Source organism: Seriola aureovittata, chromosome 2 (assembly GCF_021018895.1).
Source record: "Seriola aureovittata isolate HTS-2021-v1 ecotype China chromosome 2, ASM2101889v1, whole genome shotgun sequence".
In the NCBI taxonomy this organism is placed as follows: domain Eukaryota; kingdom Metazoa; phylum Chordata; class Actinopteri; order Carangiformes; family Carangidae; genus Seriola; species Seriola aureovittata.
The window spans coordinates 31,141,816-31,154,340 of NC_079365.1; the positions used below are offsets into that span (position 1 = coordinate 31,141,816).

General features: G+C 39.9%; 1 protein-coding gene across 1 annotated transcript in view; it reads right to left on the reverse strand.

Moving 5' to 3' along the window:
• Nucleotides 1-2,095: 2,095 nt before the first annotated feature.
• Nucleotides 2,096-12,525, reverse strand: part of LOC130179618 (sodium- and chloride-dependent taurine transporter-like) — a 39,533-nt gene continuing 29,103 nt past the window's right edge. Inside the window, exons 12-15 of the mRNA XM_056392581.1 lie at nucleotides 10,270-10,372; nucleotides 9,625-9,725; nucleotides 9,121-9,291; nucleotides 2,096-8,575 (exon numbers count right to left, since the gene is read on the reverse strand). Coding sequence (XP_056248556.1) covers nucleotides 8,417-8,575; nucleotides 9,121-9,291; nucleotides 9,625-9,725; nucleotides 10,270-10,372 — 534 coding nt within the window. The 3' untranslated portion in view covers nucleotides 2,096-8,416. The remainder of the gene's footprint in view (nucleotides 8,576-9,120; nucleotides 9,292-9,624; nucleotides 9,726-10,269; nucleotides 10,373-12,525) is intronic.

Here is a 12,525-nt window from a genome sequence, read left to right on the forward strand (position 1 = left end):
AGACAGTATAGCAAGGCACAAAAAGTCAAAGTATAGGTAGGAATAAAATGTCATTAAATGACCTAGTATAGTAAAAAGTCATAGTTGAGTAAGGTGTAAAAAAAGTCATAAAAAGTCCTAGAATAGTAAGGCACAAAAAGTCATAATATAATAAGCCAGAAAAATGTCATAGTATAGCAAGGCATAATAACTCATTTAAAATAAGGCACATAAAGTCATAGTATAGTAAGTCAAATAATTATTTGAATATACATATAAATATATATGTCTGTATGCATGTATGTATGTACATGCATAGCTGTATGTTTGTATACGCATGTATAAATGTAAATTATAATGCATATCCAGATATACAAGATAGTTTGCATGTATTTGCAAGTAGCTTTGGCTTTGTTGGCTCCTCATGCTTTCATGGGAATCCTTTGTTGATTTGATTTTTTTTTCTAAAAAAGAATGTTTCATGCAACCGCAGCTATTGAGGGAAAATTACAGTCTGGGAAAATTAGCTGTGTTGAGTACCCAGCTTCTATTAATCACCAGCATGTCTGAGCCTTTACCTCCCTGATGTGAAACGGATGTTTGGGTCAAAATATTCCATAAACTGAAGCTGTTTCCAGCAGCTTCACAGAGCTGCTTACTCGCATTGTTCCAGGGCACGCAGCTTAATTTGGAGGCTTCGGGGAGGGTTTGGGGGGGGGGGGGTTGTTTGGCCAGGTAAGAAAAAGAGACCCTGACACAAACCCTGAACTTTGGAGAAATACATTCTTTAAAGCTCCATATTTTCTTCTTCTTCTGTGTTTTATTTGAAGTGTTGATCCATCAGAAGATATAAAAAACCATCTCAGTGTAATTTTACATCTCCTCTCTCAGGCTTCTCTCTGGAGCTCTAGTAACAACAGGTCGGTGAGCCAATCAGAAGAAAGGAGGCTCTGAGCCTCTCCTCTGATTGACTGACTGTTTTCTGAGTGATCCAATAGAAATACAGCAGATTTTAGGTAAAAAACACTCAGAGAAACCAAATCCTGCAAGGTTTGGATGGTGGGTCCAGGTGGGCGGGGCTTGGTGACTGCTTTGTTGTGACATCACAAAGTTCCAGAAGTCCTGACGGCTGGTTTTAAGGCTCAGTTTCTGAATACAGGCTGTGTGCATTTCTCTGTGGACTGAGGCTTTGATACTTTCACAGTATTAATATAGAAGCTAGAGCTGATCTATAATCACACTACACATGGACACACACCTTTACACTGGAGGAGCTTTAAAGAAAGAAACAGTTTTCAGCACTGCAAAGGTTTGTGCACCTAACTATTTACTTGGAGATCATGAAGGAACCAATGACCAATCAGTAAGCACCTGGGCATCATCATTAAAACCAACCAACAATAGGGACAGAGAGATCCACAAAACATAATATAGCATATATCAATATGTAATCTTGAGTCAATCATAACATTAGATCATTGTATTAATGTTTCATAGAACTTTAACATAATTTCTTGTTGTGGAACTGAATGGAGCAGCTACATAAGATACTGTAATGTGGAGTAGACTAGACAGTGATGTCGTATTGCACTTAAATGTATTGAAATGTGTTTCTGCTATTTATTATGATTTAAAAATCCAGTAATTCATTGATTGTGTGATTTGCACATCAAACAATGTTGAGATGTCAGACATTGATGTTCAACATGCATGTGGGTAGAAGCTGTTTCAGAGTCTAGACAATCAGTGCCAAGACTTTCAGGTTTTTGAGTTATGTTAATACACAGGTGACATTTATCTTAATTACTGACAGGTTAGTGGTCTGCTGTTATAATTGTTGTAACTGAATCAGTTTTCTACGACTTCCACATACTGAAGACAAACTGGCAGCAGTGACTGAGCTGGAATGCGGCCTCCTGCGTCGGCTCCACATACCTTAAATCTTGTATTACAGGCTTTGTGGGATTAGAGTTTATTATGTTGTCAGGGGGATTTAACCACATTAAGTCCCACGGGTTGGGATATTGAACATGAATGGAATGGTGTGTGTGTGTGTGTGTGTGTGTGTGTGTGTGTGTGAGAGAAAGTGCTGAACAATCAGACAGACGACAGAAACTCATTTTCTGAAGACAAATTTTTTATTAAGAAATAAAAAAAGTTTTACACCTTTGTAAAACCTGTTCAAACACATTTTTTTTTTTCCTTTTTTTTTTTTTCTAGCTTACAGGTTGGCCATAGAAATAAAAATAAAACCTTTCAAATTCTTTTTTTTTTTTTTTAAAAATGTTTTTTTTCTTCACCAAGAATTAAAAAACATTTTCCCATGTACATTCTGAAAAGAGGAAGGGCTGGTATTCAGGTTTAATGCAGGAAAAGACGGAGGCGTTGTCATTGGAGACCATGCTCAGAACGAGAGAGGACGGGGAAGGACGAGCAGGACTCCGTTTCCCAGAAGTCTGAGCGCCGAGATCGCCATTGTTTAAGTATTCTTTATCTGAATCTTGACTCAAAGTTAAAAATGACAAAAAATTCAAATTTAAGACAAAATCTTTTTCAAATTTTAAAGAACAAAGATGATCTTTGCGTTAAGGATGTTGCCGGGATACGGAGCCCTACTTTTCTACCTTTGCGACCGCACAGAGTGACGTCAGCCGTGCGGTTTAATGTTGCATCTACGTCACAGAAACAGACAGATTCCTGCAGATGTGGTGACGTTTTCACATGAACACAATGTCGGCAGCGTGAATTTAAAATCTGTTCCTGTGTCGATGTGGTTCAGGTTTCTCTGATAAAGCACTAAGGTCGCAGGGTTCGGTGGAGTCGGGTTCAGATCAGCAGAATGTAGAAATTGCATAAATAAGGTTTGATATGATGTAATCTGGATTTTATTGGATCTACTGCTGCTGTCACTGAGGGGCAGCCCCCCCCCCCCAAAAGCAGCCGAGAAGTTTTTTTTGTTCCATTACAAGCAAATTAAGAAACACGAGAATGGTTTGAATTCGCAGATATCGCTTTAACGGTAAGCTTTGGTGGCTTCGTGCTTTTTGGAAAGATGGGCGGGGGTGGGGGTGGCGGCAGGGGGGTGAGTGGCAGTGTTACTGAGTTTCATTCCCCTCATAAACTCACTACAACTCGCAGTCTGTCACACAAATAAAATTTTAAAAAAACAGCGTTTTGCTAAGAAGTTCAGTTTGATGTGACAAAAGTTTCGTCATCACTTTATTCTCAGTGCATTTCAAACCACACGATCTCTGATGGAATAGTGGTTCATTTTGGTTTTAGTTCCACACTGCAGAGCGCTTTCACTCAAATGGACCCTGAAGATTCAAATTGTCTTCTTCAAGATTTCACAGGCTATCATCATCATTATAATCATCATCATCATCTTACTTCAAAGGTCAGTACCACCTTTTGGAAAAACAGCATGAAAAATAAAAGTATTCTACAAAGTATTGCACGTAACAAATCGTAGCTTCTTTTTTTTGTTTCTTTTTGATTTACAGTTGTACATGTTACTCCAATGACAGAGGTTCAAATACACTATATTTGGAATACAAAAGGCAAATGTGACGGACACACAATCAAAAAACAAAATAAAACAAGAAAAAAAAAAACTGCTCAATTCAATAAAACAAGATCAATGAAAATAAAAAGAAACTATTATTGTTTTTTTTTTTTACTTTCAACCTAAAAAATAAATCTTCAGAAACTTTTACATCCGCCCGCAGGCGACTTTCACATTTCAACATTCGGCGGTAAAAACTTGTGCATCGCTAATGCTTTCGATTCTCTTGCAAATTCATTATCTCTGAGAAAAACTGGGTTAGCTTAGGTTAACAGAGGCTAACTGACGGGGGAGTGTAAAGAGGCAGAGGGACCGGTACATACTGGGAATATACACAGAGAGGCAGAATAAACCAATAACTGACTGCATTAGTTTTTATTTCTGTTCCACGTTTCCCCGGCAACAGAAGGATCTCAGCTCGTTTCCTTCAGCCTCATTTACACGATTCAAAGTGTTTTTTTATTTTTGGTCTTTCTGATCTTTGTGCATCTTACAAATCATCAATCTCTAGGTTTGTTTCCAATAATTTAGCAGAAGTGATTTTCTGAAGCTGTTGTTCTCGCAGGAAGCAGCTGACAGAGAGTTTCTGTGCCGAGATCCTTCGCAGGGAATCGAGAAGCAGAATCTGTACAAAAAGTTGAAGAGTAAAACGAAGCTTTGTGTCTGTATTAAAATGGGAGGTCTGCGACGGGAGCTCAGCTGTACAAAGACGACTCATCGTAGGAAAAGTTTGTTACTGTATGAAAATAGATGTGTGCTGCTGGATTTGGTTTCACAAATCCCTTTTAATGATATGAACGACTTTATTCTACATGAAGAAAAAAAATGATAAAGCTTACACGAAACATAAAATGAGACCCCGGTCACATGATCGCTTCTGATGTGACGTTTCTTTTTTTTGTTGTTGTTGGTCAGATTTCCTGCAATGCATGCGTACTGTATAACTGTATATCTGATGCTTGATTTTAATATGTCTGCTTCTGGGAGAACAGATGAACTCCATGGAGTTTTGACAGTATTTTTTTTTCATTTTTATTTTTTTTTACAGCAGAGGCCAATGAAAACCCTGAATAAAAAGATGGCAGTGTTTTTTTATTTCTTTTTTTTTTTAGTTTTGGCCTCATGGTCTGATATGACGTCCAAATTATACAAATAAGGTGCAATAAAAACTCTCTTTGCCTCAGACTGTGGGTGAAACAGGCAGTTCAGGTGTGATTTTCAGGTGTGATCAGCTCTCCGTCACCCACAGTTACACGTCTAATTTTTTTTTTTTGGACGCTGGGTTAATGCAGCTATACAGTAGATAAAAGCACTACAGAAAAGGTCCTGAGTGGATGGTCGCTGGTGACACATACTCATGGGAAACCCCTTGTTACACAGACATATTAAAATGAATGGAACGGTTGTATTTGTCTGCTTTAGGTTCACATCGTCACTATCATCATGGCCCCTTGTTGTTAAGAATGTAACGTAGTTTTTAGTTTGTGTGTTTGTTAAAAAATAAAATAATAAAATCAGCCAGAGGTGAAGAAACAGACTGTTGGTGTATCACAGGGCACATTTCTCACCACACCACTGACTGACAGAGTCCGGATGTCGCCATAACGACCGCCCACCGATGACGACGACGATGTGGGGAGTTTAATAACCTGCTTTTTTTTTTTAAATTTCTAATTATTTTTTAAATTATGTTTTAAGTTACTGTTGCTATGAAACAAAACACCTTAAGTTAAGATTTTCCTTAAAGTCTGAGTTAAGGTTTCCTTAAAATAAAAGCAGTGGCACAAAACACCTTAAGTCTTCTCCTTAAGGTTTCTTTAAAAAGTTCACTGAAGTATAGAAGGTTTTCTCCTGATCTTAGTCTTGTACTTAAGGAATCACTTAAAGTCAGGTAAACTGTTGCACAAAAGACCTTAGTGACCAAAAAGTAAGGAAAAAAACTTAGTTTAAGTTTATGGTGATAAATGAAGACAGTAAACGCATCACAGGAAGAAGATGATGATGATGATGTCCCTTAACGCTGCAGCTGTAAAATCTCTTTCACTGCTGCAAATGCCTGAACGTTTTTCCTTAACCTAGGAAACCTTTTAAGAGATTCTGTCCAACACCCTTAAGTAACTCCCTCAGCTAAAGAGAAATTAAACCTTAAGTGCCACTCTTAAGTAGAAAAGTTAAGGTGTTTTGTTCAACCGGCCCCAGATTTGAAACATTTAGCAGCTCTCACTGAGGTGAGGCAACATGGCGGCCATGGAAACGGACTCTGTCAGTCACTGGCTGCGGTGCGTCTGCAGCCAGCTGCCACATTTCACAGTGTCTGGACGGGAGTTTGACTCTCAGACAGCGGCTACTTCGTTGGGAATGTCATCCAACCAATGGTGGCGCTGAGTCACCGAGGTGGTGACACCGCTGTTTAACCATTGGCTGCGGTGCCCTGTCTGGCTGACTTCATCCAAATTAAATACTGTCTCCTGGTATTTACAGAAGAGGAAAAAAGCTATAAACCCCGACACCTACCAACTCTTACAGATGGAGCCATTGTAGAATTCCCATTTTTTTTTACTGTACATTGAACTGCTCATTAAATGTCTGACCCCTCCCCCACAAGAGAAAATATTTGGGAAAAATCAGTTGCATTGTTTGTTTGTGTGACACTAAAGAAATGCACAATGAGGACCAAACTACAATGGCTGCCACTGTAAATGTATGATTTGTATAATAGCTTAGTATTGTCACCAGATGAAAGAAGTGTTTCCTTCTTCTATGTAAAACTACAGCAATTATCATCAATAGTGAATACCAATAACATTATAGTCTTAATAAAAAAAATCTAAACATCGACAGAGGAGAAACTAATAATAATGTCACTTCCTCTGTGGAAAATAAAATAAATCCAATCCAAAACTTGTAAGCCGAGAGCCTAGTGCAGTCACTACTGTACTGTAAACTGGTCTAGGACAGAGAAAGATAGATAGAGAGATAGATATAGATAGACTGATTAGCTACTACTGTACAGTACGCCACAGACAACACAGTCAAGGGTTCAACCTCCACACTTCAAATCCTTTCAGATACCTCTGTCTTTGTGCAGAAGCGGGATTTTTCCCGCCGCCGTCTCAGTGCTACTTCTCTATTCCACCCGCAGTTCACGGCTATGGAAGATGGGGACAGTTTGTGCTAAGGTGCGTTTAGAAAAACAACCAGGATCCTGGTTTGATTTAAGGGTCGTCGGCTACGATGGCTGCGTCAATTATCTGATTTTTATTTATTAAGTTTTCTTAGCTGCACCGGGCAAAAAGTAGCGGCTAACGCTAATGGTTACCAAACCAGCTGGTCTTTGATTACGGGACAAAAACTGTGCGGCGAAGAAGAAGTTAACTTTGGTGGCTCTTGTGTTTTGACTTGTTTTGTTAGAAATATCCAGATTTTAATGGAGCTAATTGTAGGTTTTACTATTGCTAGCGTTAGCATTAACAGCTGTTTACTTAGCTGTCTTTCCAATACCTTCAGCCATCATTGTGTACATTAAGATTATAATATAAGATTATAATATGTCCTACTTCTTCAGGACGCTACAGTGACTTGGTATCGGAAAGTGACGAGACGGGCCAACCAGGCTGAAGCTAGCTGGTTAGCATGCTGACTTCATTAGAAGAAAAAACGTGATCGAACTTTTAGCAAAGCCAGAGGTTTGCTTTCCACCACTGGAGACAGATGTTGGTGAATAAAGGAATGAAGTTTGATGCTGAACCCACAATGTTGCAAGTAAACAGCTACTAATGCTAACATTAGCTATGTAGCAATAGCAAAACTTACAAATAGCTCCATTAATAACAGACAGAAACAGAATGTCATATTTACTGGATTGGGACTTTTTGTTTTTGGTCCCATTTCTTATTAAAAATCAAGATGCTTTTCAGACTTTCTGATACCTGGAGGTGGGTGAATATTAAGGCTGCACAATATGCAAAAAGAATCATATTGCGATCATTTTTGGCAGATATTGTGATTACGATTCAGTTGGAATTACTGTTTTTTCATTTCATTTTCACTGAAAAACAAACAAACAAACCAAACAAATATGTTTACATGTTCCTTTACATCTGGAGAATATGATTTGTAGGCTGCGGCGTCTCCGTAGCACCACAGCTCCTCCTACAATTTGGGTTTTGCTCTTGGCCATATTGCGATTTCGATTATATTTCGATTAACTGTGCAGCCATAGTATATATCTCTAATTGTGACATGTTTTTAGTTCATAATTATGTACTTGTGCCTGGATCTTCTGCCTCAGCTGAATGCAGCAGAGCAGAATCAGCCGAAGCTGAACCCTGTGGCCTCAGATAAGTGCAGCCTCTTCGTCGTATCACAGTCAAAAAGAAAAAAAATCTGTATTTTGGTGCTTGATGATCAGTGTAGGAAATCTTTTTCATGTCATGGCTACAAAAGGCAGTTTTTATTCCAAGACTCAATAAGCACTTTCTTCTCTTTTTTTAGAACAAGTGCTGGAACAAACCAGCGTCTGACCGGAGGCTGGTGCTAATCTGCCACTGTGCCTTTAAGCAAGACAATAGTGGGACGTGTGCAGTCACATGAAGATTAAAAATAAAAAATAAAAAAAACAGCTTGTGAGTATTTCAGAAATAGATTTGAAATGTGATTGCTACCCTCTTGAGAAAACCACCAACAGCAAACTACTTCCAAAGTACTCCTAAAAGATTTGAAACGGGAACTTTTTTTTTTTTTTCCTAAAACCCTTATCAGTCCACCAGACAGACAGAGAGACAGAGACAGAAAGCTAGCTAGCTTCAGAAGCGTTTAGAGGACAGGAGAGGAGAGGAGAGCGATCTCATGGAGAGCCTCCACCTCATTCCTTTACATCATGGTCTCTACGATGGTGTGGGTGGGGGCCTTCATCAGGAGGCCCTTGTTCCCGTTGGGGTCCAGCGGGTAGGAGAGCTCCTTAGGGCCGCGGTGGTCTGCGGGACGAGAGCTGGCCCCGCCACGAACCGGGGCGGCCACCGCCTTGATCCTCTGCAGGAGGGAAGGAGGAAAGGAAGTATTAATCTCTGACCTGAACCAGGGGCCGGTTCCACAAAACACCTTAACTTTTCTGCTTATGTCTGACACTTAAGGTTTAATTTCCCCTCAGCTGAGGGAGTTACTTTGCACAGAATCTCAAAAAAATTGAGGCATTTGCAGCAGTGAAAGAGATTTTACAGCTATAAAATTCTACTGTTACCATGGAGACTGTTGAGTTGCTGCCATTAGGAACACTCTTCTTCATTTATCCATAAACTGGGTCATGCTGCAGTTAAGATGGAGTCAAATGTTCCTTAAATTTTTTTCCTTTGTTAGGTCGCTAAGGTCTTTTGTGCAAGAGTTTAACTGACTTTATTCCTTAAATATAAATCTAAGATAAGGAGAAAACCTTAAATACTTAAGGGTGTTTTGAGCAACTGTTTGTATTTGAAGGAAACCTTAACTCAGACTTGAATGTTAAACTTAAGGTGTTTTGTGCTACTGGCCACAGACTTGTAGACACACAGCTAACTAACACATGTTTAGGGACCACCCACCTCAATGAGGGGCCCATCAGACTGGATGATCTTGATGACCACCACCATAGGGATGCAGATCATGGAGGCCAAGGCCAGAGTCCAACCTATTCCGACGGCCCAGTCCGGATACTGGTAGACCTTGTTGTACGTCAGTGGCTTGTACTTGACCAAGGAGAAAATGAAGCAGCCCTGAGGAGGAGCACAGAACAAACACTTCAGTACAAGTTCCTCTCAGCCTTTAAAGGGACAGTTCCACATTTTCAACATTTCTGTGGTCGACCAAAAAAATATTTTTTCTAAAGCAGTTAAATGCAAAAATACTTAAAAATGGTGACGTGTCCCTTTAAAAATAACGTGTGAACAACACTGAGGCAAATATGGAAAATTATGGTGACACGAGTTTCAGGAAGTAGAAAAGAGGAAGAAGAATTCAGATCATTGTGTGCAGACTGAGGTGATCACATGATCACAGTTTGCTTCATATGTGCAGTGAAAAAAAAAAAAAAAAAAAGAAGTACTCACCATGCACAGTAAAGGAGTGATAACAGACCAGCTCCACTTCATCCAGGGATTTGGTCTGTAGCCAATCATGTCCTCGACTGCATCGTAGAAATTATCAACGCCTGCGAACACAGCAGAATATTTTTGGATCAATGCACCAGGAAAATGACTTTACAGCAGTTAATAAGCAAAGTGAGATTATCTGTGAACACACACATGGGTAATTCAAAGTGCTTCACACAGGGCGTAAAAAATCTGCTAAAACATTTCAAAAGACACGATGACGAGGGGGAAGTTTCCTGAACGATCTGTGCACGAATGATCGCTACAACTTCATGTTCCAAGGTTTTTACTTTGTCTTCAGCAGATTCAGTTTAAAATGTGGACATTTCCAAAAATCAACCCTGACCTCTATTTACCTTTCTCAAATTTACTTTGTACTTTTTGCAGGGCCACAGCATCCCATCTTATATTCTACAAATATACATGATTTCAAAAGCACATGCAAAATTGCCATAGATCAAGGTTTAAGCTAGGTTTGCTGTGATACAGCTGGATGTCACATTCAAGAGCAACATTAGAATCAGTAGGTTCTCAGGTAGGTAAGTCATCAAGGACACTTCAGGTACACGGTAGGTTGTTGTTTTTTTGAAGGATGGTACTCACCATATACCCAGGCAACAGCTATACATTCAAAGAATGCCACCCACAGAAGGCACACACCGCTCGCTGCATAGTAATCAAACAGCTGGAAAACATACATGCCACCCTGCAGAGAGAGAGAGAGAGAGAGAGAGAGAGAGAGAGAGAGAGAGAGAGAGAGAGAGAGGTTTAAAAATCACGGTATATTTCAGTTTCCTTCACTCATTTAAAGCTCCTCCAGTGTAAAGGTCTGTGTCCATGTGTAGTGTGATTATAGATCAGCTGTAGCTTCTATATTAATACTGTGAAAGTATCAAAGCCTCAGTCCACAGAGAAATGCACACAGCCTGTATTCAGAAACTGAGCCTTAAAACCAGCCGTCAGGACTTCTGGAACTTTGTGATGTCACAACAAAGCAGTCACCAAGCCCCGCCCACCTGGACCCACCATTCAAACCTTGCAGGATTTGGTTTCTCTGAGTGTTTTTACCTGAAATCTGCTACATTTTTATTGGATCAGTCAGAAAACAGTCAGCCAATCAGAAGAGAGGCTCAGAGCCTCCTGTCTTCTGATTGGCTCACCGACCTGTTGTTACTAGAGCTGCAGAGAGAAGCCTGAGAGAGGAGATGTGAAACTACACTGAGATGGTTTTTGTTCTTAAAACCACAAATATATCTTCTAATGGATCAACACTACAAATAAAACATAGAAGAATAAGAAAATATGGAGCTTCAAGACACTTTAAAAACAGGAAATCTGAACACACTCTGTTCAATGTGTTAGTTTTAATAGAGGAAGCTGGTTTTACCTTCCTCTCTGCACTGAGCCACAGGAACACTCACTAAACTAAATTATACCCATAATTCTTGGAGGATCATATGATCATTAACAGAGATGTGTTCAGACTGAACACGACCAAATGTGAGCAGCAGATGTGTCCACACACGTGTGTGAGCAGGCACACGCCTCTGTGTGCTCACGTGTGTGTGTGTGTGTGTGTGTGTGTGTGTGTGTGTGTGTGAGTCCGGTGTGAAAACTGTTTTAACAATCATGGGAATCCTAAACTTGAACCAGGCCACCGCAGCCATAAAAAGATGTTGTCATGGGAACGACAGAGGGAGGGAGGGAGGGAGGGAGGCGGGGCAGAAAATAGAAAGACAGTGAGGAGGTTAGATGTTGTGTGAGAACAGAAATCAAAGGTCTGACGGGAAGGAGAGGATGAGGATGAACCAAGGACACGCTGCCTGAGTCGCATCATCTGGAGATTTGGCGTCTCGCCTGTTTTTCTCAAGTGACGCACAGTTCCCAGGAAACAAAGAGAGAACATGTTGATAGTGACCGACGTCACTGTAGCAACGTTGGATAAAACTGGCACCTCTCACTGTCGTTTCACTAAATTCAAAACTCTCAAGATTGATATGAACGGATAGAATTGGGACAAACTGCACAACCACTTAATTTCTTATTCTTATATTCCACATGTGCAGAATCAACTACACTGCATTGTATATTGTTACTGTATATAGTATTTCCATTTTATCTTATTTATTTTAGATTCTATCCTCGTTTTGTTTCTTAAGCTGCTTTTCTTTTGTGCTAAATATGATATTTTTTGACGTTTTTAGCAGCTGAGTGTGGAGACAGTGGAGGACACATGTTGCTCTGAAGGAGGTTAAATATGGTCAATAAGGTTTTTAATGAAAGGAAACCAAAGATTTGATTAATGATGAAGACCATCCAGACAAACTCAAAGAGTAGGAGGATAGATCTGGTAGATTAGCGACGCATCGGACTCAAGTCATGTGACCAGAGCGAAACCGTGACAATTGAAGTTATGAACGGAGAAGGTATGCACGAGCAGGGCCAGGTCAAACAAAGACCAGCACCCGACTTACACGAACCCACAGCAACAGTTACGTGTCATTACACTGTTCTGATATGAGTCACTGTGTTTGATGCAACGGCTCTGAATTACAATTTGAATGTGGTTGCTGTTGAAACTATCATCATTTGTCTATTCAAATCTGTGGCACACCCAGATCCTCAGACGTCAAAGAGACATCTTCTTCCTTTCTTCACCTACCTCACCTCCTTTCCTTTCCTCATCACTGATTGGCTCTTGGTTTCACCTTTACTGCGCCTCATTTCCCTGACAGAATTCACCTGGGTACTACAAGGTTATTTAACAGCTTCAATCATTCACTCGTTTTCACCTTCACATCTGGTAGGAGAATTTTTTTTTTACTCTTTAGTTCTTATAATTTGTCTATATGTTATATA